At 37.7% G+C, this 27085-nt stretch overlaps 1 protein-coding gene across 1 annotated transcript; it reads left to right on the top strand.

The window, feature by feature from the left end:
* Nucleotides 1-27085, top strand: LOC134285000 (uncharacterized). Its single transcript, XM_062844814.1, has 2 exons — nt 1-113; nt 22466-27085. Exon 2 carries the CDS (start codon nt 22473-22475, stop codon nt 26757-26759), a length of 4287 nt encoding a protein of 1428 aa, XP_062700798.1. The 5' UTR covers nt 1-113; nt 22466-22472; the 3' UTR covers nt 26760-27085.

The raw sequence follows: 27085 nt of genomic DNA, 5'->3' as shown, positions 1-27085 counted from the left end.
AAGAACGAAGAACATTTATTTGGTGCTTGATAGAAAAATAAACTGGTGGAGAATTTAGCCGATTGCCATTCGGACACGACGTAGGAAAGTGTTGAAACTAAACAATATTACATGTAAGTACAGTTTCTTACCGATTTTGGCAACACGAGGTCAATTTTATGTTGCCAAATTAGGGTGTTGCCTAAGGCTCTGTCTCAATTGAGATATTAAAAATAATTTTAATCAAATTTGACAGTTCGAAAATTATTTCAAAGCTCGAAAATCATTGTGCTGTCAAATTTAATTTTTTTCTGGCCCAATTTAAACACGTCAATGTTGATGATTAACCTGGGCTTGTTAGGGGAATATCTGTAAATAAAAGAAAATCGGGTTAAGTACGGTTCCTTTGAATTCCACTAAGAATTTGCATCCTTTGACAGATACGTATTTCGACCTCAACTGTAAGGTCGTCTTCAGTGTCTTGTACTTGAGTCGAGTCAAGTACAAGACACTGAAGACGACCTTACAGTTGAGGTCGAAATACGTATCTGTCAAAGGATGCAAATTCTTAGTGGAATTCAAAGGAACCGTACTTAACCCGATTTTCTTTTATTTACGTCAATGTTGATCGATGTTGATAATGTTGCCTTACCAAAACGATTCCGCTCCTAGTCCCGCTCAGAAATGAAAACTTGTCGGAAAATTTAAAAACAAAATATTATTTTGCCTTAAAATTTCTTCGATGCTTTCTTCATTTATTCCTCCAAGTTGCCTCTCACTAGAAATTCTCACTGATGGTTCTTCCGTAGCACAATTTCTCCAGCATGTGACTCTTTAGGGAGATTCCTGGAGAAACTTCCGAAAGAATATAGAAGAAATTTGTGAGGAATTCCTGACAAAACTTGAGGAATTGTTCCAGGGTGTCTTGAAAACTCTGGGGGAACTTCCGGAGGAGTTCCTAACAAAACCCTAGAGAAGTTCATAAAAAAACTTCCAGAGAAATTCAGAAACTCCTGGAGCAATTGCGGGAAGAATTTTCGTAAGTACTGCAAATGAGAAATTCCTTGAGGAATTGTTCCATTTATTTCTAATCCCTGGAGGAACTTTAGGAGGGATTCCTGGACGAAATATTGGAGAAGTTTTAGGATAAATATTTATAAGAAGTGCGCTTCCTTATGTTGACTTCACATACACAAAAAGGGAATCAAGAGGTAGCGTGAATACGACCCGTATTCTTGGTGGCAGTGTTTATATGTGGAAAAAGTTATCAAAATTATCAAGAAAAATATGAAAATAGTGAAGTTAATGTTTTTCAATGAGCTGGGAAGAAATTCACCATGATCGAAATAAAACCAATCTAGAGGGCGGTCAACAAGTGGGCAAGACAAAGTTTGCCGAGGCAGCTAGTAAATATAAAAATGTGTTTGAATCCCCTTTGAGGAAAAATATCTTAAATACTGATTTTTTTTATGAGCAGGGAAGAAAATCAACACGATCGAAATATTTATCTAATGCCGACTTCTTGAACAATATTCAACGGAAAACACTTCGCTATCCGTCGCCAATCAAGCTACGGACTTCAGCAGGATAAAGTACAATTCAATAATAAATTTTGAAAACGACGTATAATCAATGCTACATCATTGATTATACGTCGTTTTCAAAATTTGTTACTGAATTAAGCACAGTGAAGAGAATTGTCAGACAAAAGAGGCACAAAACAAGCAACAAAGAAGACGCGGCGATTACTCTTTATCCCAACTGGTAACAGATAATGACATGATCTCAAAATTTTTTGTTGCAGACAAAACGGAACCTGAATTTGTTGCGTACTTTTCAACTCGTGAATAATCAATTATTACCAACCCAAAATCCAAACTTTTTAATGATACAACTTCAGCAGCGTTGCAGTGTTTACCGACTCGAAGTTACCGCTCGAAAATCACAATTCAAGCCTTAAAAATCTCCAAACTCGCGGTGCACGATCTTTGTCCTATTCTGTTCAAGTTGGGACAAACCTATGTCGCATTGGGTAGAATGTCGCAACAAATTCAGGTTGCGACATTGTCGTTATTGTTGCGCGATGGTCGAATTTTGATTCACTGATTAAGCATAATTTCATCCATACCAAATCCATACACATATTTCTATGATAATAGTAGTTTACGCAACAAGGTGCAGAATGACGATTTTTACAGCACGAGTCGTACATTTATCCAACGAGGCTTGCCGAGTTGGATAATTACGACTAGTGCTGTAAAAATCGAGTTCTGCACCGAGTTGCGTACAACGTTTTTTGCAAGTTCATAAATTACCGCTTGAGGATAGTTTTTAACAAAACTTTTGCATCGAACTGCACACTGATGATCATAGTTATGTTTAAGAAAATTTGATCATAGCAGGTTATACTGTGCAGTTGTCACAATTTTTCAAAACTGCATCCACAAATCATCAAGAAATTGATCAAAACTGAAAACAGTGCTGTAATGGTTCATTACGCAACGCAAATCAGTGCTGTAATGAACCATTACAGCACTGTTAGTTTGGTGTGGGAAAGTAGGCCTTTTCCTGTCAGATTTGCGTTAGGTAAAACAGCCTATTACGATGAGAAATTGCAAAAAAATGATTACATTATATTTATTACGGACGCATAGACGGGCCCACCTCAAAATCGACGCAAGAGAGAAACAGAGAGAAAAGCGCAAGCCGATATGTAAACAAACATCAAGGGACAATCGTGCGCATGCGCGAGCCAGTGCGGACGAAAATTATCGTTCTGTCAAACATAAGTCTGCTCTGGAGCAGAATTATTTTTGACAGTTCGAAAATCAAGGAAAAATAATTTTCGAACTGTCAAATTTAATTAAAATTATTTTTAATATCCCAATTGAGACAGACCCTAAATCGGTATTTTTTTTTGTGGACTATTTTCAACTTTTATACGTCAGTTTGGCTTATATTTTAAATATGGACTATTCACAAGTTATAAAACGATCCCTGTAGGTGACGTTCATAAATTACGTCATGATTTGTAAAATTGTTGGTTTTGGAATATTTAATGAATTTTGATTTTTTGAAGAAGAGTGAAGCTAAAATATAAATACATTTACAAATACAAACGATTTTTCGGAAAAAAAAATTGGTGAAAATTTTTTGTTGCCAGAATTGGTTAAAAATTGTTGCCAAAATCGGGCGTTGCCAAAATCGGGAAGGAAATGTTGCCAAAAACGGGTGTTGCCAAAATCGGTAAAAAACTGTATCAAGCAGCTTAAAAGTACCAAAAAATTTTCTATCACAGTGTTGTCATCCATGTTTTGTATCGTACACTCAAATTAATTTACTGATAGAATCTAAGTGCAGAAAGCACATAAATTGAGAACGAGAGAGAGAAAAATCATTCTATGTGCAACAAATGAAACTTAAAAGTTGCATTATTATATTTCATTCTTCCTGTAATATATTTAGAGTGCAGCATCATAAAAAGCAACCCTGTCAACATAGAACCCAAATACAAGCATAACAATCATGGAACGAACATGGCGCGCGCAGAAAACACACACTTTGTCGTGAAAATTTTCATTTTCATACGTGGTGCTCCGTTGACCGAGTTGCTTGCAGTTTATGAAGGTAAGAAGTCAACTTAATATTCTGACTGTACAAACCTTTTCAAACTACACATTCTGTAGAGAATTGCACTACAATGTTGGCCGCTTCGCCACCCTCACCAAGGACGGTTTCGTGAACGATTTGGGAGCTGCCGGATACAGCTGCGACTGGAAGCTTGCAGTTGCGACTCACGTGCTAAAATACGGAATGCATTAGTGTTAAGTTCAAGTATACAGTTTAATAAAATCAGCTTGGTCGTAAATGGTGTAAAATTTTGATTTATTTACATTTCGAAGCTAATCCCACGTGGAAATCATGTTGTTATTCGTCATAATGAAAACTATGCATCGTACGATTGAAAACCAATAGCGACGCACATTAATTCTATCATGATTGAATCGGCAAAGATTTGATTGCGCTGCACATATTTTCCAAGTGTAAAAGCAACTGGTCTCAATCTAAGTGCAGAACTTTTAAATTTAATATGTTATTTTTTCTGAGTGTATATAACCGTTAGTTTGAACGACATCGATTGTACGCTCCCGATCAAAAGTTTGGGGTCACCCTCTCAAAAACATGTAATTTATTTAGGCCCATATCTCCGCCAATTTACGATCGATTTCAAATCCCTAGGTCTCATTAAAAAGATAATAAGAAACTTTGAACATGTTTTAAATGAAACTTTTTTAAAAATGTTTGTATGTAAACTTAAGCTTGGGGCCACTTTCGTAAAACATGGAAAAGTAATTTGATGATATCTTTGTTTTCTTTCATTCAATTTTAACTCTTTCTCGTTTCAAAGATAATTAACTAAATTTATGTTTGATGTTAGTGACCCGGTTTTGTCAGCCCCTTTCCGGAACACATGTGTGGTCCCCTTGAAAATTTAAACAGATATTCATACTTTTTATCTTTCTATGTTCTGGCTTTCAGCAGTAGTTTGATGATGATCTTAAATGAATTGGTCAATATTTGACCGTTAGATAATTAGAGCAAAAAAAAATCATCGTAAAATGGGGCTGACAAAATCGGGTTCGTACTTTTTTTTAAAAAACTTGCATTTGAATCATGTTCAAAGTTTCTTTGACTTATTATCTTTTGAAATCGGACGCGAATTGGCGGAGATATGGGCCTGAAAAAATGACATGTTTCTAAGGGGGTGACCCCAAACTTTTGATCGGGAGTGTACAAACAGGTGCTAAGCTGAAACAGATTTATGCAATAGTCAAAAAATAAAAATATTATGTTATCAACCAGGTTTCATTTATTATTTTCTAAATCTATCGCTAAATCGCTCGATTTGGTGTGAACAGTGTACAAGTTTTTCTCAATCTACAGTTGTTTGCAGCTCTAAAACAAGAAAAAAGTTTTCAATTATCGGACAGCTGCCAGTGGGTTTATGGTGAAGATATGACGAAGCCACAAATCGAATTTTCAAGAGCACAAATCTGAAGAACCGAATGTCGGTTTGCATAGGCGCCAACTTAGGGGGGGGGGGGGGCAAGCATAGGTTTGCCCCCCCAATAATTGAGGATTTTTCAATTTTTCCATACAAAAAATCAGAAAAAAAACAGGCTTTGCCCCTCCCCCAATATTTTGACCAAGTTGGCGCCTGACGGTTTGTTACGGGTATAAATATTTGTTACAATTATAAGACAGAATAATTGTTAAATGTGTTATAAATTCTATATTCGTGCGTTCTTTGTGTTATATGTTTTATTTTAACTTGTAAATATTCCCCGAGTTTTAATATACATTTATAGGGTTCTGGAAAAATAGAGGCCCATGAAATGCAATCCAATATTGATTGCCAACTTTCAGGCTATTTCGGGCAGCGGTCAAGTGCTAGAGATGTAAACCTTTCCCTGCCACGGACTTCAAGTTGTTGAACTCCAGTATCGAACCCTGAAACGGGATGCCCAATTAGGATTAGTTTTCCTAGACAAAACCAAGCTATGAATACAGCAACAATTAACAAATGCTGTGAACTAAAAGGCAAAATGCCAAATAAAACACAATCCCAGGATGACTGATGGACCCAAATCTATACTAGAAACCTCGTCATCCTGTGATCGGAAGGTGTTATCCATTAGGATAACAGGGCAAATTTATGTTATGTGTCGTGCTGCGTCAATTTGTGATGTTCCTAATTTGTGCATTTGTAAGGTTCTGTGTATCGTGATGTGTTAATACTTTGTAATAATTAATTTCTTTTATTTTTGTAACAGGTTTGCGCTGAAAAGTTGATCGATTGGTCACCACCAGCTGGTAACCAATCGATCAAATTTTCAGGTCAAACCGACATTCGGTTCTTCAGATTTGTGCTCTTGAAAATTTGGGGTGTGGCTTCGTCAAATCTTCACCTTAAGCACCTCGTTTTGCGATTACCTTGATGGTGGATTTAGATTTACACTTTTAGACGAGTTTTTTCGTCTAAGTTAGTAAAGTCCTAGAAAAATAACAGTGTAGAAAGCTTGACTTCCGCCACCAGGTTCGCTAGTGTTGCGTTTTTAAAACAGGAAATACTTTTACCGTCATCTTATATATCTGTTCTGTGCTTTTACGCTCCCAAAATGTTTTGTTTTGAACATAGTTCGAAAATCTATCTTTTCTTAGTTTATCATGAGAAATTTCGGTAATTTTTATAAACTAAACAGCATTATGCAATGTTTGAAAAATCTGTTGATTCCATCACACCTATGGGTGGCATTATTTAAGAGTGTTCGAAATATTTCGGCTAAAATATTTCTGAACCAATATCAACAGATGGCGCTAGTTTTCAACGGTTTTATTTTGTAATTTTGGATGAGATTTTCATGACGCTTTGCACTAGCTGGCACGTCGGTTCGTCGGTGCTTGAAGGTCTTAGTTCCACAATAATTCGTATGACCTAGATCACCAAGTGATTGTTGCTAAGTTATCAGAATTACACTCCGAGGCTCTAAGAGTAGCGCATATTATATTCCACGAGCATTCGCTACAATGAATATATCAGAAGATTTACGGATATTGTGACCCATACTTCAAAATACATTGGGCCCTTTTGAATATCAGTGGACACCCAAATAACATTACATAGAGATACTCGCAATATTATTAGGTGCAACAGACACAATCGTGAAAAAAAATTTGCCGATTGAGTGAACAGAAACAAGAGTAGAGCCTGTAGACCTTGAAGGTCCTAATTCCAAAATAGTTTGGAAAGCCTAGAATACCCCATGAATGTTCCAAAAGTATTATAGTTGTGAACTAAGGCTCCATCAGCAATATAGAATATTTTTCACATTTTAAGCATGATACAGTATGTAGATATCGTAACCCAAACTTTAAAGTGTTTTCAAATACTCTTTATTCCAATATACCTAACTTTTGCATTTTCCATACGAATCCAAAAAGACACTAATGGAACGCCATCTATTGATGAAAAAGTGCGTGAGCGATTATTTTTGACTATCTTACATTTAGCGTGCATTGTGAAATAAAACGTCAAACAAACCAAAACAATCTTTTGTTCTGTGCTGCTGTGCTGAACCTGTTGGAAGATTCCAAAATAGTGAATCCGCTCTCAGGCATTTTAAACAGTCTTCTGAAGATTATCCGTTCAAAGGTAATAAAAATTCATAACATGAGATCGGCGAAACAATAATTCAGTCCTTTACGAACTTATAGGTACTCACTCTTCGTTGTTTGAACGTAAACGATCTGCTGATGTATCAATCGCGCTAGGAGCGTTTTCTTACGACTGCGATTGTGAGAATGTAATTCCTCACAGAAAGATTTCAACGAGGTAGTTGATGCGCCTAAGATGCAGTTATTTTCACCGCCCGGAACCCAAAAGAACATTCCTCTGAAGAAATGATTGCTGCATTGGAACCAAAGCAGCGCGCTAAACAACCAAGACAGCTCTTCACGCTAACCCTCAGCTACCCAGATTGATGTCAAAGCGACCCAGATTGAGCAAAACTGCAGTTACTCTAATCTGGGTAAAGGCACCTTTACTCAAATCTGGGTTACCGATGTTGGTGGCAAAATCTGGGTAACCAGTACCCAGCTCCTCCGGGACCTTGATTTTGTTAATTTATTTCTAATTTAGATTTTTAATAGAAAGCTCCCAAGTCCCATGTGCTTTTCACTTACCTGATGCAGGAAAACAGTTCCCTGGAAGAATCTCACTGTTTTCCCGTCATTTATCCTCATATTTTTCGTGGAAACATCCATAATTGCCAGCGTTCGCCTGACCGCTGCCATCTTCTCAAGCCGGAAAATGACAAAGTGCCGATTACCCAGATCTTTACCCAGATTCAACCAATTTGGGTTTTCGGGTTACCCGGATTTTGACAACTGCTAACAACATGAAAATCCGGGTAGAATCGACCCAGGCGATGGGTAGTTTCAGGTTAGCGTGTTCATACATTGGAGAGTCATGGAACTGAAAACTCGACTGAAAAACCAGCAAGAACGTTGCGTTGATTGAATTAATCCGGTAGAATGACAAAGAAGATGTACACGCTAACCCTCAGCTACCCAGATTGATGTCAAAGCGACCCAGATTGAGCAAAACTGCAGTTACTCTAATCTGGGTAAAGGCACCTTTACTCAAATCTGGGTTACCGATGTTGGTGGCAAAATCTGGGTAACCAGTACCCAGCTCCTCCGGGACCTTGATTTTGTTAATTTATTTCTAATTTAGATTTTTAATAGAAAGCTCCCAAGTCCCATGTGCTTTTCACTTACCTGATGCAGGAAAACAGTTCCCTGGAAGAATCTCACTGTTTTCCCGTCATTTATCCTCATATTTTTCGTGGAAACATCCATAATTGCCAGCGTTCGCCTGACCGCTGCCATCTTCTCAAGCCGGAAAATGACAAAGTGCCGATTACCCAGATCTTTACCCAGATTCAACCAATTTGGGTTTTCGGGTTACCCGGATTTTGACAACTGCTAACAACATGAAAATCCGGGTAGAATCGACCCAGGCGATGGGTAGTTTCAGGTTAGCGTGTACCGTCCTTCGAGCTGGAACATCTAAATACAGCACATATAACTCTTCCTATCGTTGTTTTCGTATGAATTGAGGAAAACATTTATAGCGATTTTCAATAAACGAGCTCCCGAAGACAATGTTTTTGTTTTTCATTACAAGGTGTAATGCTGCTTCTTCTTTCTTTTCCAAAAACCGCTAGTGGCGAGAACTGTCATTTGGGTGCCGCAAAATTTGTAGTGTACTAGTATACTTTCAAGCCACCGTGGCGCTGGGGTAGCGTCTTTCGTGGAAAGGCGAAGTGGGGTATATTTAAATAAAGAGTATTTGGTGTTTTGGAGGTCATTTGTATTTCAAGGAATGTCCAACTACCACAATATTGTGTTGCTCGTAGCATGGCGTGGTCTAATGGACATCAACGTGTGGAGCGGACCTGGTGTGATGGTTAGAACACGTGACTATCACGCCGAGGACCTGGGATCGAATCCCACTCCCGACAAACTCACAAAATGTGAGTTCTTCCTTCGGAAGGGAATTAAAGCGTGGGTCCCGAGATGAACTAGCCTAGGGCTAAAAATCTCGTTAATACAGATAAAAAAAAAAAAAAAAAACATCAACGTGACTAAATTCCATGAACAGAGTGAACACAAATGATGGTAGATGTTGTAGATCTTAAGAAAATGAATTCCAGAGTTGTTTGGATGACCAATATCACCCAAATCATGTACCATGAATATTCTAGGAGTGCTTTGAGGCTTCCTGAGTACCGTAGACTATGTTCTATGAGGATTCATCGTGTATAAAATTTGGTATAGGATGCTGGATTTGTGACACAAACTTCGGAGTACTTTGGAGGCCTTAGAATAGCTCTGGGATCAAAACTTCAATAGACTATGATGGGTAGTAATTGAATGTCAAGGATCAGTGAATACTATTGATGATTAGCATAAAGATAAAATTTAAGTAAAAACATGTAGAATTTATAAAAAATACAAAAAAGCCACGTGTAGGGTCCCAGTCGGGATGGACATCCGCAGCGGCCAAACTCACCCGGATTCGAGACCACCGATTACACGCACCGTCTCCAGTTCTTCGATTCCATCGCTCTTCCAAAACACACACCTCCTGTCACACACTACACGCTCATGCATAACAACCCTATCGGCATTTTATGACACACTTAATCCAAACCCTACAAATTAATGCTGGTATGAACCCTACACCCTCATCCTTCTTTAAATAAACAGGTTCAGGATTACTCATCTTCCCAATAGCATTTGCCTACCCTGTGAGAATAATTTTATTTGAGGGGGTTAGAGGCAGAGGGGTGTAAGTGACCAAAAATTCAAAATTGAGATAAATATCGTACGTGATTCTACGAGATCAGCTTTGCTTGTTGCCAAAGACCCGTAATTTTTAAAAATGTTTGAGCATGTTAAAACATTAATTGAAAATATGACGCTTAACCGTTGAGGAGATTTGCTTGGAGGCAGAGGGGTGTAAGTAATTAATTATATCTACATGAAGTATTGAATCAATTTTTTTATGATTTATTGTACATATATGATCTCGTTGAATACGGTTTTAATCATGCCTTATGTCATGGACCCACGACGCACTTGGCGAATGTGTTCTTAAAAATGTTGAAATCGCATTGAACCTGTTGTTCCAATATAACTGCTCAACATTGTTTCAATCAATTTAAATTCTCAAGTTAATAATGGCAGTGTAATGGTGTTCTACTAGTTCGAGTCTTACTGAGAGGAGCAGTAACCTTTTCGTCATTTGCCCTTCTCATTATCCATTTCTCACTCACGCCAGTATTTGCGAAGTCTAGCTTTTGGAATAAGGTAAAACTTTCACTCGACTGGCTTAGCCGCAAACATTGATAGTAAATTAATTGACTGATATTTTTGCTGAACTTTTTCACACAAAAATGTGACAATATCACCTTCTTTTAGTTGCTCATCGTGAGTACGAATGACGATAATGTACCAATTAAGATTACAACACTGCATTTTATTCACAATTGTTCATTCCAAAATTTAGGATTTTATAGCGATCGTGAAGATCAGAATGAGGTTATCAATTTGATTACCAAAAGTTTGTACAGTCTCACGAATTCAAGCGGTGCTTTGCTAACTATCCGTCGTTTCGGCTGTGTTTGGCAGTCTTGTTCTTGGGAAAATTAGGTCTATTCCTCCTAAAAGAAGGCTGCCAAACACGGATAAAACGAAGGGCAGTTAACAAATTACCGTTTGAAATCGTGAGACGTCCAAACTCATTATTTTAGTATATACTCGTTGGAAACCACTGTCAGGGACGAGTTTACATACGCAGTATTACACTAAAAGTGCATCATTACGTCGTATATGGTGTCATTGAGGCTCTGTTTTAGAATCCGTATGATAAATAATTAGATTTTAAATCGTATTGTTGGTGATTTCCATAATTAGGAAGAATCAAACATGAATTAGTAGCGCACGCCTACCTATTTATACATTTAATAATGAGTTTCTGTCTGTCTGTATTACCCTTATAGACTCGCAAATATCTGAAACTATCGGCGTGAACACTTACTTCTCTATGGGGGACTTCTCTATGGAGCTGTATGTCAAAAAACCGCACAGCCGCACAGTTTACTATAATTTTCATCTTTTTTAATATATCAGGTTGAAATGTTTTTTTATTTACATTTAAAAAAAAATAAACTTTCATTTTTGGAAATACTGTAGGTCCTTACTGACGTAACAATGATCCGACAAAACGGTCACTAAGGTTTTATGTTTGTGTATTTTAAAAAATGTTACGCTAGACGCATCACGATAATGCAGTGTTCGTTCAAGGAGCCTGGGTCATAATGACCCCAACATCCCACTAGGGTTAAATTAAGGGCTTTTTCTTAATTTGTCAATACTTCATCTGATTGTTGAATTCAGAAAAGTAATAATGCTTCCACATCATCGAGGTTGCTTTCATTATTCATTTAAAATGAAATTAAACATTTTAGGGACAATTTTATTCATAGGGTAAGAAATCAAAATTTGAACTACCGTCGATGGGGGTGACAATGGGTCTGGGGGGTGAGATTGGGTCAAAACGGAGAAACATAAAATTTTAAATAACTCATCAACTATCGCTAATTTATATTGAAAACTTTATATTATTTCAAAGAGGAGATGTTTTTAAACGTCATGATGCAGAATAAGATGTTAAGCAATAATCATGTTTTGTTAAATTTGTGGCTAAACTTATGTGATGAAACTACTAGTAAATCACTCTGAAAAAAATTCTCCTTCGCAATGTTCCATACAAGCACCTAACCGTAAATTTTCTTATAAGTAGTTGGCTGTAGGTATTACCTGGTTGATGCAATGAAAAAAGTGGGCTGTCAATGCACTTTTTATTTAAAAATTCAATATTGTCGACTCTATGTCTAAATATTAAGAATGGGGGTGAGACTGGGTCAAGCAAGTTATCGAGTGCACATAACCTTAACTAAAAATTCAACTTGTTATCCAGTCCCCATTTGACTTTAAAGTCGTGTCATGTTTACCGTATCTTCATAAAAACACGCTTTTTTCGAAAATATGTCGAAGAAGTGTCAAGCGAGTGTGTAAATACGTTTAGTGCCTAAAATCATTTATAAAAATACACCCATGCGTTTGGACAGCTCCTCTAATCATCATCTAGCCTTTAGTGTACTGCATATTCGTTTCAATGTTATTGCGAGAGAGGGTCTAATAGTGTGAAATGTTGTGTAACATATTATTTGAACGACCCTCTATCTTGATCATGTACATAAGAGTTTATAACGGAGGGTTTGGTTAAACATTTCTTATGCAGTATACTAAAAAATATCATGTTTTTTTTTCAATCAATCTTTCAATGCGTCCCTCCCTCATTGTAATCTTCCCTCTCCTCTCTTGGAGGTTGAAACTTTAAATGAGGATGATTATGGTGGATAAAAATGGCGCTACCAAAAACAAACGTTGTTTTATCAAATTTCAAGATTTTTTTCGGTTGTATTAGCCCTTTTAGGTGGATTTATCATCTTTTAAAATTACCTAAGTTTTTATTCGTCATGGTTACATTGTATTTTAAATAGATTTACTAGATATGATCAATAAAATTAACTTATATTCTTAGATAGGCGACTTCGAATACTTTGACCCATTCTCACCCCCTCTAAGGGGTGAGATTGGGTCAATTTTCAATCATTTGTAGTTTAGTAAGTAATTCATATAATGTGATACTTTTTTGCTAAACTATCATTACCACATAGAAGAGTATACATACCAAATAAAAAGTTATTCCGACTTCAGTTGCATTTGTTATTTAACAATTAATCTTTGAGTATCCTTTTTTGACCCATTCTCACCCCCAACGACGGTAGTCAAAATGTAATCTTAATTTGAACTATTTTGAAATTCATTGAAATGACGTACTTTTTGGGCAAATATTGTCCCGAAAAAGGTGTTAAACAGTTTTCCGTAATATAATCTGATAACATAAGCTTTAAAAGCATTGAAAAAAGCGTTTTTGCCATCGAAAATAAGCAATTGAAAAATCACTGTGATTTCACCTATTTCCCCCCAGAGAAAGCCCATTTTCGGTGCACCCATACAGCTCAGGCATTGCATCACACGCAATAAGTGAATACGTCAAATGAAAGCTTATTTATCGTAGAATCGACCAACCGAATAATATTCCGCATTATTTGTCACAAAATTATCAAATTTAAGTGATTCTTACTTGGAGAATGTTATCTTAAGTTGAACCATTTGTAATCTAAATTTGAACTAGTAAACGGGGGTGAGCTTCTAGTGTTGGCCTGTAGATCGCGCTAGTGGTTGCTTTGTTTACTCTTGGGGGATGAAAAATTCCAAATTTAGTTTCCAAATTCCTAAAAAATTTTGAACATTCTGAGTTGAGATTCCACTGCCTAATGAAAAATAGGTATGAGAATTAGCAGATTCATGTGATTTTTAATTGTTTAACATGGAATTGGCTGTTTTGTGAGTTGCTCGAGCTGCTGCCGCCAGTAGTTCAAATTAAGATTAAAATTGGTTCAAATTATGATTACGATAGTTCAAATTAAGATTAAAATCATTGTTGATGAAAAATCGAATATTTCAATGAAATTCGGTGCAAATACAAACTTTTTACCATTTAACAGAAAGCTTATACCCGTGGCGTTCATGTACATACGATTTTGTCGTAGTAAATTATTTCCATGTGGGAGAAAAAATCACTTAAAATTTGCACTGCTTCAGAAAGCCGCAATTTGGTTCAAAGTTTGATTACCTACCCTAGTAATACTTGAGTCTACATGTAGAGTATATGGCCTATTGAGAACTTGTTTGGTGTCAAAGGGGTGTAAGTCAACAGTTTGGTGGTAAAGGGGTGTAAGTGACACTAACCCAAAAAATCAAATTTTCCTATCTACAGAAAAACAGCGTATATAATGTCTATTTCCATCTCAGATGGTGAAGTTACTTGATAGTAGAGTGTTCGGGGCGAATCCAAACTTTTTCGAATATTGTTGATTTTTTTATAAGATGTCAAAGTTTTCGTTCGTTATCTCAAAATAAGGTTTTGGTCACTTACACCCCTCTGCTTCTGACCCCCTCATTTATTTTTTTTTCAACTGTTTTTAGTTCACAAATATGCTGAACATTCCATGGTTGACGTGAACACCATAATTGACAAAACCACGATTTCTTGTAATAGCCAACCACACCTGATGCTTGCCACGTGAACCCTCTCCCTCCACTTTTATAGAACCGTTGCCATATTTTCGCTGTTTGTGCCCTAACTACTGAATGAACAATTCTGCTAATTGAAAAGTGAAAATATAATTCAAACTTCTACCTAGTCGGACGTGCATAAATCGTGGAACTGTCTGGAACACATAGTGTACGATACGTCTGGGTTGGCGGCAATTTGATCAATTTCTCATGAATTTTCTGTCAAAATTCTTCCGTAACTATACGCATTTGCAAAACCCTACCCAAAGTATACAACATAAACTTTTCAAAACACAAAAATCTGATTGTGTTTATACATTTTTTTAGCCTCTGGTCAATTCTTTAGATCGGATCATCTTCTGAGTCAACATCCTCACAACTTAAATCACCAAAAACATTTTCTTTCAGAGCATAGCAAGTTTATCTAAACGTAGACTCATTATCAAGCCGTCACATTAATCACATCAGCGCAATCAGCGGTGATAACTATCCACACATACCAACATATTGGTAGAAACTCATTAAATTCATAAAAATAAGTTCTGCATACGCTATTTCCTACTCGAACTCGTACATACAAACAGCTGGCCAGAATATATTATGTCATCTACTTCAACACATAATTTTGTATTTAATAAACCATCCAAATTTAATTTCAGAAACTACATGAACTCAGACGTTTGATTCTAATAGGTCCTAAGTTTGCTGTGATACCTATGTAGATTCGACCTATTTAAACTGAACGCCAGACCTCCCTAATAGAAAAATATGATACAACGTGCTTAACAACCCTTTCGGGCTATCATTTTGATCATACATGGAATGATACAATCATTCGACAAATCGCCAGTGTATAATACATTTTTATTAGGGCTATTCCCTTTTTAGACTGTTCCCAGCAGTGAGTGAGCAGTTACTTAAATCATCTTTTTCAAATCACACTTCTCGGATCCACCTATTTTTTGTAAATGGATAACACTCCTCGTAGCACTCAATAATCCTCTCTGTATGATAATTTCCATTGGATAATAAGTACGCAGGAGCCTTTCAGTATACTTGTCTAGTCGATAAACAAATTACTATGTAAGACCACACAAACTTCACCGGAAAATATTGAATAATTTTAGACTTTGTACTCCCACCTCTTAACAGATATACACAATTCCACGGAACACCTTAAAAATCAAAAATCCGCATGCAGAACTACTCTACTGTCACAGAAGAGATAAGCCTCACAAGAACCTCTGTACAACACCATGCCCAATGACCTATTAGGCTTCACTCAGGCTATCATCATTTATTCCACTCAACCGGTCATATAAATCTACATAATTTCCAAAAACACAAGGAAACATCACTGGTCATACAAAATTCATGACATTTTCATTTCTAATCCAGCAGCCAGCTTATGGTAAAACTGTACTTCAAGACCCTCAACAACTCATTCTGATTACATCATTGATATCCAATCCAGACCAAAAAGGTAACCAAAACCGAACTTCGTCAATTTGGACTCCTCTCATCCTACTTACTTTAAAATTTCTAGCATTGATATCATAGACCGATCCAAAAGACTAAGAAGTAGCGACAATATTCATGTTATTCTGAACTCCAAGTTTGGGTACACAATATTCACCAGCTCGTATACCTCGTGTGTTAGGGTAGGATGCGTCACGAAGTCAGCCGATTTGAGACCATTTTGCTGTCAAACGGAGACCAGTCGCTGATTGGTAGAAATTGATACCCGTTTGCTGCGATCAGATCGCTTTGTTATTGATTTGGCCGTGTTGCTAGTTTGTCGGTTTAGCATGTGATAACAATATTCAAAATTATTATATTTTTCTATTCAAGTTTTATTGGCTTAAAAATGTCAGCAATCAAATGTGAAACATCCTAAAGTGGCTCTTATGTCTGAAAATTGACAAATACCATTGATTTGGTGCAAAATCAATTGAATTTTTGATATATTTCTCTATGAATGAGAGAACCTTTCTTTAGAAATCAATTTTACTTGCAAGTTATGCTATTCCTGATGCGATATATATTTTACGGTGCGAAATATGCATCCAAATTTCAATCGTTTAAATTAAATCGTTTGAAAGATTTGGAATAAAGAAAAGTGGCAGCACTGGATTTCCATCGTTGACGAAATCGAACGTAAAAATAACAAGGCAGGCGAATTTCTGTTGTCACATCCTATCCTAGCTCGTGTGTACCCCGACAAAATTTTCAATTACATCATTAAATACTACCATCGAGTCAAAATAAATTCTATTGTTGAACAACAAATCATATAATTATCTATCTTACTGCTGAAAAACCCGTACTGGAACTGCAATACGTGTACTATCAATAACACCAGAGATTTCAATAATAAAACACCATAAAATGAATGGTAGTGAACTTGAATTTGTTCCACAAAATATGATTTTTTTAAGGTACTCAACAACCCTTATTTTGTATTGCATACCCACGTGTTATTTATCCTTCTTTAAAATCGAATTGAGCATATTACCAATCTAGCAGAGTTGCCATGAAAATAAGTTTTTCTGACTCCTGTGTCAAGAGCACATTTCGTCTTTACTGACTCTCCCCTTAATGGAGCTCACTGATCAAATTATCTAACTTCAAATACCTGTAACTGTGTCAATCAACTATTCCTTAACATATCCGAAACTGATGAGACGTTCTTCTTCTATACCAGAAGCTAGACCAGAAGCCTTTACAAAATGTAGAATAAACAATTAATTTCTGGATTTCTCTTGCCTTAAGATGACTCTCGAAAACACTACTTTGTTTCCAAGTATAAGCCTAGACAGCTGCTTCCAGATTCCTGCAAGCCACGAGAAATTGTTTCACTAGCAAGCAGCCTGTTCACTCAATTGTCAAAGCTATATCTTTCTAGTTACTATTTTCAATACAGTGCGCCCACGTTAACACAAAGGCCAACGGGAAAGATCTCCATCTTTGACGACTCCTTGCCATTGCCCCAACCTATGACCTGGTCAAATTTCCATCGAGTACGGGTCTAGCTCTTTTGCGATGTTCTGCTAAGTTCCATCCGAGGTTCCATCTCAACGCTTGCTTGCAGATTTCTTATCAGCTCCTGCGTAGAGTGTGGGCAGCAGAGCTCCGCTTCCTCTCCCATTCTTTTGCTGAAATTCAGCTTCGCTAATCGGGTCGAAGTCGTGACCCTCGAGGCTAATCGCTAGCGAAGTATCCCTCGGGGAATCCATGCAGTATTCACATCGATAATATAGTTCGGCGACACAAATACAATCATGAGCCAAACCACTCCTCCGAAATCATCAAGGTATACTGCCCTCTTTAAGGTGTTCCTAAACCATGGAATTATTAGTTAGTTCTCAAGAACCTCGCTTGCATTATCTGTGAAGACATGATACATAGAAGAACACATTACCTTGTTCCCATCCACGTGCAAACTACTCATCCACTGTATATTCATCAACCGGGAACCCACTACGGCTTCATTTTTTTTTTTTTTTTATTTTGACCGGCAACCCGCTACGGGCTCATCTACTTCTATGATCGGCAACCCGCTACGACCATCTTTTGACCGGCACCCGCAACGGTCACAATTCTTTTGATCGGCTTCCGCCACGATCATCTTTGAGCTTTGACCGGCACCCGCAACGGTCACAACTGTTGTTTTGATCGGCTCCCGCCACGATCATCTTTGACCGGCACCCGCAACGGTCACAAATGTTGTTTTGATCGGCTCCCGCCACGATCATCCTTTGACCGGCACCCGCAACGGTCTCAGTTCTTCCAGTGATCGGCTCCCCGCCACGATCAAATTGTCCTCAAGGCCGACGACCCGCCACGGTCACAAAACAGTGACGTCATTAATCACCCAATCCTCCAACATACTCACACTGCAAACATCACAAATTGTCGAGCAAATTGTTGCCACCTCTTTCTCTTTCATCATTTGCTAAAAACCTTCCATGCGAACCAAAACCCAAAACAAATTAACTGCAAACCGACTCACAAAAAATGCACCCACCGCAAATGCGAATGTCCATCCCATCCTCGTCGCCAGATGTAGGGTCCCAGTCGGGATGGACATCCGCAGCGGCCAAACTCACCCGGATTCGAGACCACCGATTACACGCACCGTCTCCAGTTCTTCGATTCCATCGCTCTTCCAAAACACACACCTCCTGTCACACACTACACGCTCATGCATAACAACCCTATCGGCATTTTATGACACACTTAATCCAAACCCTACAAATTAATAATTGGTTGTGTTAATCACCGTTAACTGATATTTATCATTTTTATTGATATTTTTCGGTGAGCCAAAGAAAACACGCTTTTTATCTGTGTGACGTTTCGGCCTACTCTTTTCTTTCAGCCATCCTCAGACAATTCAGATCACCGCAGCAACTTTCACCTCCTATTCTGCTGGGCGATCACGTACCACTACGTGAGTGGTACGTGATCGCCCAGCAGAATAGGAGGTGAAAGTTGCTGCGGTGATCTGAATTGTCTGAGGATGGCTGAAAGAAAAGAGTAGGCCGAAACGTCACACAGATAAAAAGCGTGTTTTCTTTGGCTCACCGAAAAATATCAATAAAAATGATAAATACCTACAAATTAATGCTGGTATGAACTCTACACCACGTATTTTCGGCTACCAGCAAAAGGGGGAGGGTGCAAAGGGGGGAGGTACCATGCAATTTCTTAGCACAACTATTCCCCTTGACTATAAAAAAAATCCAGGGTGAAATGTTTTAAAACAAAGAAGATATTGCATTTCTGCCAAAAGTAGATCGTCCCGTGTATTTACGAATTAAACTCACGCAATAGAGTTAATAAACTATAGAGGACGAATATCGCTGGTGTTCCCTTTGTTCTCGCTCGGAAACATGCCGGGTATCTACCTGTCAAACTGCATACTTTTTCGCTTTGACACTTATAGCCCTGCCTATCTCCGCCAGCAAGAGATGTTGCGACGGCGACGCCAGCAACATTCTTCCTCTATAGTTTATTAGCTCTATTACTCACGCTAGTACAGGCAATTGTTGCCTCAACCGCCAGCTAAAAATATACTCAAGTAAAGGTAAAATCAACCCAAGACCCACCTCATTCAACCCAAATTTGAGTAAAGCTACATTTATCCAAAATTGGCTTATTGGCCTCAAGGACACCCGATGGATAGACGCATCTCTGTTTATTTTTGGCAACATTGGTGGGGGAGAGAAGGAAAACAACCTAATTTTGGGTAACAAGTTTATTCGATATAGTCAATTTTGGGTAAAATCAACCCAAAAATTAGGTAGTTTGGATTTTTTGTGCAAATCAATGGTCAAATGGTTGACAAGGTATGATGTTTGAGCATTGGTTTCATTTTAGTCAAATATGTGCCTCAGTGTACTAACATGGCTGTGTACTACATGGCTCGAAACCAAATCAAAATACTAAGCCATTCATGGACGCCCCTTTATATTTCAGGCCAAACATGTCTAAAGGTCCAATCTGCAGAAGAGAGGCTCTCTTTGGTTTCCCTCTCTTTCGTTAATTTCTCAGCTGTTTAATTATGATTGTCTCCTTGCATTGAACAATGGTCAAAACAATCGTCTTTTGATTTGTACTGTAAAAATAGTTGAAAAGTGTACCATTACATTGCAAGAAATGAAAGAGAAAGTGAACAAAGAGAACCTCTCAAATGCAGATAGGACCTATTGAAATGTTTGGCCTGATTTACCGAAATAACAGTCACTCTATACACAGTCTGGCGGATAGAACTATCGGATCTAATTCGATCGGAGCCAATTGAACTTGACATTTCGAGAGAGCTTGATATGAGCGAGATATTGCATCCGTTGAGGTATCCGTACAAAATTTATGTTCTGAAAACACAAAGTCGGTCGAAAGCTTGTACTTTCTCAAGTGTTGCCGGTATTTTTGGTTAGAAACTCTAGTTGCCAGTTCTTTGGATTTTCTACTCGTCAGACTGTACATAAATATAGTGACTTTAACCGAAATTCGGTCGAATCTGAGAGGGTGCTGCCAGTCCTACACGGAGAAACTAAATAAAGTCACGTAAGTGGCAGCCCTAATCCCACCTAATGAATAGAGTTAATAAACTATAGAGGACGAATGTCGCTGCTGTTCCCTTTGTTCTCGTTTGCAAACATGTCGGGTATCTATCTGTCAAACTGCATACTTTTTCGCTTTGACACTTATAGCCCGGCCTATCTCCGCCAGCAAGAGATGTTTCGGCAGCGACGCCAGCGACATTCGTCCTCTATTGTTTATTAACTCTATTACCTAATGCATCTGACAGCAGCCAACATCTATCGTGTATCCACAATGGAACCCTTTGTGGATACACAAATGTTTATATACAACATGTTGGCTTCTTAAAGATGGCGTCCTCGCACCCTGGTGAATAAAGTACTCAAAAGTAAGTTCTTTCCACCCAGCTTCGGAGTTGCGTGCGTCAAACCAATTTTGAGTTCATGTTTTTTTAGGTTTGTTCCTGTTTGCTTCCATGTGAAAAAAAAACACCTTAAGGACAAACTTCTTGAAATCCCGCTTCAACATTTCATCAAAACTTCAAACGCACAAATCTCAAGAAGCAAGCTTCAAACAATAATGCATTTCATTATTCTGTTCTTGCTCACTTGTAATTAGCTTAAAATAAGAAGCTCAGATGCGCTGGTTTTGTTTACGAAGAGATTTGTGCACTCGAAATCGTGAATAGGTGCCAAAGCCGGCCATTGTGGCGGCAGCCATTTTGGGATTCTTACAAGTCTGTCCTTAAATAGCTATGATAATGAACCTAAGTAAGAGTGAAGAACTGTACCTTTTAATTCAAATTCAGTGTAGTGTTTGCATCCTATGGCATATACGTATTTCAGTAGGACGCAGAGATCGGCCTTGCCGGACAGGTCACAAGGTTGACAACACTCCGACGGCACAAGAACCAGTACGACCGGGGACTTTTCGGATTCCGCGTAAACGGTGGAAGAGTTGGGCTCTGTCGCTAATCTTTCTTTGAAAACAATAAAGAAACTGCATGAAAAAGGAGATGAAAAAGAACTCAAAATTGTTTTTATGCAATTCAGTATCATAATTTATATTTTATATAACTCATTTTGGTATCATAATGGCCAATTTATCCGAACTTGTTCATTATACAACTGAAATGAGTTGCATAATGAAAAATAGTTGTATAATGTTCATAATGCAACTCATTTGAGTTGCATTATGAACATTATACAACTCAAATGGGTTGCATTATGAAAAAAATCATTGCATAAAATTTTGTATGGAACTCGTTGCAAAACTCGATTTTTTCAGCACTCTTCGTATTTATCCAGCTCGGCAAGCCTCGTTGGATAAATGTACGACTCGTGCTGAAAAACTCAACTTTTTGCAACTTGTTACATAAATAACTATTTTGTAATTACGTTGCGAAAGTGATTGTTTTTCCATCGGCTAATAGGTAGCGAAATGGCCTACTTTTCCATACTTGAACAAGTGTGCCGAAAAGTACTACTTTTCAGCACTCTTAAGTGTGCCGAAAAGTACTACTTTTCGGCACTGTTTCTCAAACGGTCAATTCGACGTTAATTTTACACTCTTTTTCACTGCTAATAAATCAAAACTGCCTGAAGTCCATCCCTTTCGTGTCCAGGAACTTCCCGTGAGTCATTTGTCCTTTAGATGCACTGTTCTTTGAAGGAAAAATACCAGACTGAACTGGAGGAAGCTTGAAAATTTGTGACAGTCATACGGTCATACCGACGGTATCGGCGGCCTACTCAATTGCCTACTTGATCGGAAACATTGGCTAATACACGTGGTCGCCAGTTAGCATGTTTTCTCAGTATGCGTTTGTGTAGGAAGTAAGGATTGTACTCGATGGCTGTTTTTTCGTAATTACAAAAAACTTTGTATGCTACTCGTTGCAAAACTCGATTTTTTCAGCACTCGTCATATTTATCCAACTCGGCAAGCCTCGTTGGATAAATGTATGACTCGTGCTGAAAAAATCATCATTTTGCAACTTGTTGCATAAATAACTATTTTAGAACTGCACTTACCTATCGGAAGAAAAGCCAGTCGATCTGTTTAAAGTTAATATTACTCAAAACATTTCAATTAATTTCAGATTCAAAATGGCATTCCCAAGGTACGTTATAGATCCAGAAACCACACGGCTTGTGACGTATGAAAGCAATATCAAGTCCGGCACTCACGGCGAAGTGTACCAAAAGCAGCTAGCCCAAGTTCTTTTGCTTAGACTGACACGAAAAGGGAAGAATTTCCAATTAGCTTACGAAATGACATCAGCGGAAAAGTTTGACGACGTGGTATTGTACGACGAAGCAGCCAAGCAATGGATTTTTCTACAATCAAAACATGCCCATGGCAAAGATTCAAAGATAGATATCAATGGCTTGCTACCAAAATCGAATTGGGATAAAGGAGATTTCAGTTTGTACAAATATTTCCATTCCTACATGATAGTTCGAAACAGATTCAAAGGCAATAAAAACTTCATACTGTTTACCAACAAAAAACTTGATGAAAAGTTAAAGAGTGCGGGTGCTTTCATGTCCATCGAAGATCGAGATATAGAAAATTATCTTCGCTTTACTTCTGAAGGAGCAACCCACAAATTACTAACTCCAACTGAATCGACAATTCAAACCATCATGAAATACACCAACAAAGATTTCTTTACGCTGAAGGACGCTATCAAGGCACTTTTCACTGAAGGAACTATTACAAAGGAATTGCTGAAATACAAAGATTATTTGAATGATATTTTGAAGCAATCAGGAAACTATCAAATAAGATTCAAGGATACCTTCAACGACTCATTGATTTTCATTGCTAAATTATACAAAGCGCTGCAATCAGAGCTAGCCGATTCCAAGCCTATTAATAAACCACAAGAACTCGTTATTGAAGAAGAAGCGTATGAGTCTCCAAGTTACCCATCAATGGAAGGCCGGGATTTCGAACACCTGATTGACGCCATCAAAGATCTTTTTCGTAGCGGGATTGCATCCGATTATTTAAAGAAGTACGGCCATCTTCTAGCTTTGATTCTAACAACAACTGCAAATGGTCAACTAGCATTCAAAGACACTTTTAATAGTGATATAATCTGTAAAGCTGAACTGTATAGAATATTGAAGGCTGAATTGAGTGACATGGATAAGGATAAGGTTACTACGGATCAGAAACTCTTCATTGGACCGGATTCACCGAACAAACACAATCCAATGCTATTATATGCGGAGGCATCTGACGTGAGGCAATTCTTCATGCTACTTACATTGTCAGTGCATCAACCATATGAGTTAGAACCTATCATCGTCGAGGAGTTGCACTCGTGGATGAGGAAGTGGCTTCGACCTGACGTTTTAGGTAAGCTTACCGAAGACGATGATAAAAATGCGGTGAAATGTTTGGACGATTATTTTGACGCAACGCTTAAATGCGCAGAAGGTAATTCTAAAAAATACTTGACTAAAGATTTTGTCACGGAATATTTTGACAAGTTTATGTATAAAATTGTAGAACTTTATCCAGTATTGAATGAAACAAATCAGTTATATATCAACAGGGTGCTTGTTTTTGAAAAAGAGGATATTGATGCACAAAAAATTTGGCAAGACGCTCAATTTGACGAAAACATGGAATTTGAGCTAGATCGTAGTTCAGGAAGAGTGATTTTACCTACTGCAAGAAATAGGCGCGACATGGGAGAAAAACTATCATATTCTGGTGAAACTTACGAGGAAATGACTGACAGTCAGTTTGCAGCAAATCTGAGGACTAGATTTTCACGTTATCAGTGTTTAGTTTTGACAGCAGACCCTGGGCTAGGTAAAACCGCACTACTACAATACGTTGCTCTTGAACATCAAAGCCTCACGTCAGGAGCAGTTTTCTTATTTTACTTGACCTTGATTCAAAACTCCAGAGACGTTTTTGACAATGCATCATCACTGGATATTCTCAAATCTGCGTTATCTCAAAAGAATGTAGAACTCTTACAGAACGTTTTACAGAATAACTCTGATAATCAAATTACAATGCTGTTTGATGGGTATGACGAAATACATAAGACAAATAAACACAAAGTAAACAAACTGTTCAAATTATTATTAAAATCGCAACACATTCAACTTGTAATAAGTGTGAGAAATCATGAGAAAAACATATTGCGGAGCTTCTTGTCAAACCACAAGTTGAAAGTCGGATACTTTACATTAAATCCGTTTAGTGGTGAAAACATTATCGAATACCTTGCACAATCTTGGAACGAAAAACCTGTTACTAGTTCCAAATTTAATTCGTATTGTAAATTTTTGGTCGAGAAATTTTACACGTTGTGCAGAGTTCCACTTATGGTAAAAATGATGGCAGAAACATACAAAGATGGATTCGAACAATTCAAAGCATCCAGTGTCGATAAAGAGAGTGAAATAAGCTATTTAGAAAAAGAGTTTTTGGAAGTGGAGCATGTTTACGAAGTTTTCATAAGAAACTGTTTACTAGTGAAGATAAGACTTGCATATAATGACGTCGAGATAGTCGATTCAAACAGACAAATTTTAGATGGGTTTTATCTTGACCATCAATTATTGGCAATTGATTTTCTTGATGTTACTGAGCTTAAATTTATCTTCAAAAACCCGAAATACTTGGAAAAATGGGACAGTATCCGAAATTTTCATCTGAACCAGTTTGAAAAGTCAATTATTGTAAAATTTGTTGACGATAAAGTTGTTTTCTCTCATTATTCTTACGCCGAGTATTTTGTTGCAAAATTTCTGTGGGATGATTTCGTTTATTTGCAGAACACCGTTAAAAATGTTTTGTCTTCTTTTACGGGAATACGAAATTTTTTTATAAAAATAATTGAAAAGAAAATCAAATTATTTGAGTCAATAAATGCTCAAGAAACGTCTTTCGTTTCTAATGAAGTTGTTTATTGGGCTTGTGAAGGCAATGCCATGAATTTGTTAGGATGTGCGCTTTCGAAATCATTTCAGCTTAGTCCAAACATAGGCGAAATGTTTCGCATTGCAATCAAAAACGGAAGGGATAAAATATGTTCTTATTTGGTTGATAACTTAATGGTTAACCCCAATATAAGGTTTGCTGGTGGTCGAACTCCTTTGTATGCGGCAGTAATATACAAACAAAGCCATTTGGTTCAGTTACTGCTAGACAAAGGAGCATACGTTAATATGCAGAGTGAAATGGATAGTTTAAAAACCCCTCTTCATCTGGCATGCGAGAAAGGCCATAAAGAAGTTGTAGGCATATTACTGAAAGAAAAGGCGTACATTAACGTATTGGATAAAGAAAACTGGACACCGCTTCATTTGGCATGTCGGTATGGCCATAAAGATGTTGTGGAAATGTTAATAAAAGGAAAAGCTTACATTAACGCATTGAATCGCGAGAACTGGACACCACTTCATTGCGCATGCCATAATGGCCATAAAGAGATTGTGGAACTTCTAATAAGTAAAAATGCCAACGTTAAAGCATTGGATTGTGAGAACTGGACACCACTCCATTGCGCATGCCTAAATGGGCATAAAGAGGTTGTGGAAATGTTATTAAGAAAAAAAGTAAACATTCACGCATTAGATCACGAAAATAGGACACCACTTCACTATGCATGCCGGAATGGTCATGAAGAGGTTGTGGAAATATTACTAAGAGAAAAAGCCAAGATTAACTCGTTGGATTGCAGAAACTGGACACCATTGCATGTGGCATGCCACAGGGGACATACAGAGGTTGTGGAAATATTAGTTAGAGAGAAGGCCAACATCGACGTATTGGCTTACAAAAGCTGGACAGCTCTGCATTTGGCATGCTGGATTGGTAATAAAGAGATTGTAGAAATATTAATAAGGGGAAAGGCCAATATTGACGCATTGGCTAAAAAGAACTACACGCCGCTTCATGTAGCATGCCGTTGTGGACATACAGAGGTTGTAGAAATATTAATAAGAGAAAGAGCTAACTTGGACGCCTTAGAGCACGATAATTGTACACCGCTTCATTTGGCATGTTGGAATGGTCAGAAAGAGGTAGTGGAAATTTTGATAAGAGAAAAAGCCAACATTGAAGCACTGGCGAAGAAAAAAATGACACCGCTTCATTTAGCATCCCGGTATGGTCATGAAGAGGTTGTGGAAATATTAATAAGAGAAAAGGCCAAAATTGACGCATTGGATCACGAAAGCTTTACACCGCTGCATTTAGCATGCTGGCACGGTCATATAGAGGTTGTAAAACTATTAATTAGGGAAAAGGCCAGCATTGATATATTGGCTCAGGAAAAATTTACACCGTTTCATTTAGCACTCCAGCATGATCATAGGGAAATTTTAAACATATTAACGCACGATTTTCACGTAGATTAAAAAAAATTACAATAAATCGCAAAAATTCGTCCTGAAAGAAACCAATGCTCAAACATCTTGTTGGAATCGATTGAATTTTCAGAAGTGTCAAACAGATGTTGTTCCTCGAGTTCTTTTCTTGTCAAATATTTGACCCTGTGTACTTACAACCTTATTGTTTATTCACCTGAAAAATCGGGGACTGCGACGCGTCGGTTTGGGGGAGCCCTAACCGATTGGCTGCGACTTTCCATCACACTAGATCGGGAATACCCAAAAAATGAGTACCGTCATTGGGGGTGAGAATGGGTCAAAAATGCATGCTTCCACATTCATCTTGCAATAAA

Source organism: Aedes albopictus, chromosome 1 (genome assembly GCF_035046485.1).
Source record: "Aedes albopictus strain Foshan chromosome 1, AalbF5, whole genome shotgun sequence".
Taxonomy (NCBI): domain Eukaryota; kingdom Metazoa; phylum Arthropoda; class Insecta; order Diptera; family Culicidae; genus Aedes; species Aedes albopictus.
Note: the sequence above shows the minus strand (reverse complement) of the source record. Positions and strands in the feature narration are given on the sequence as shown.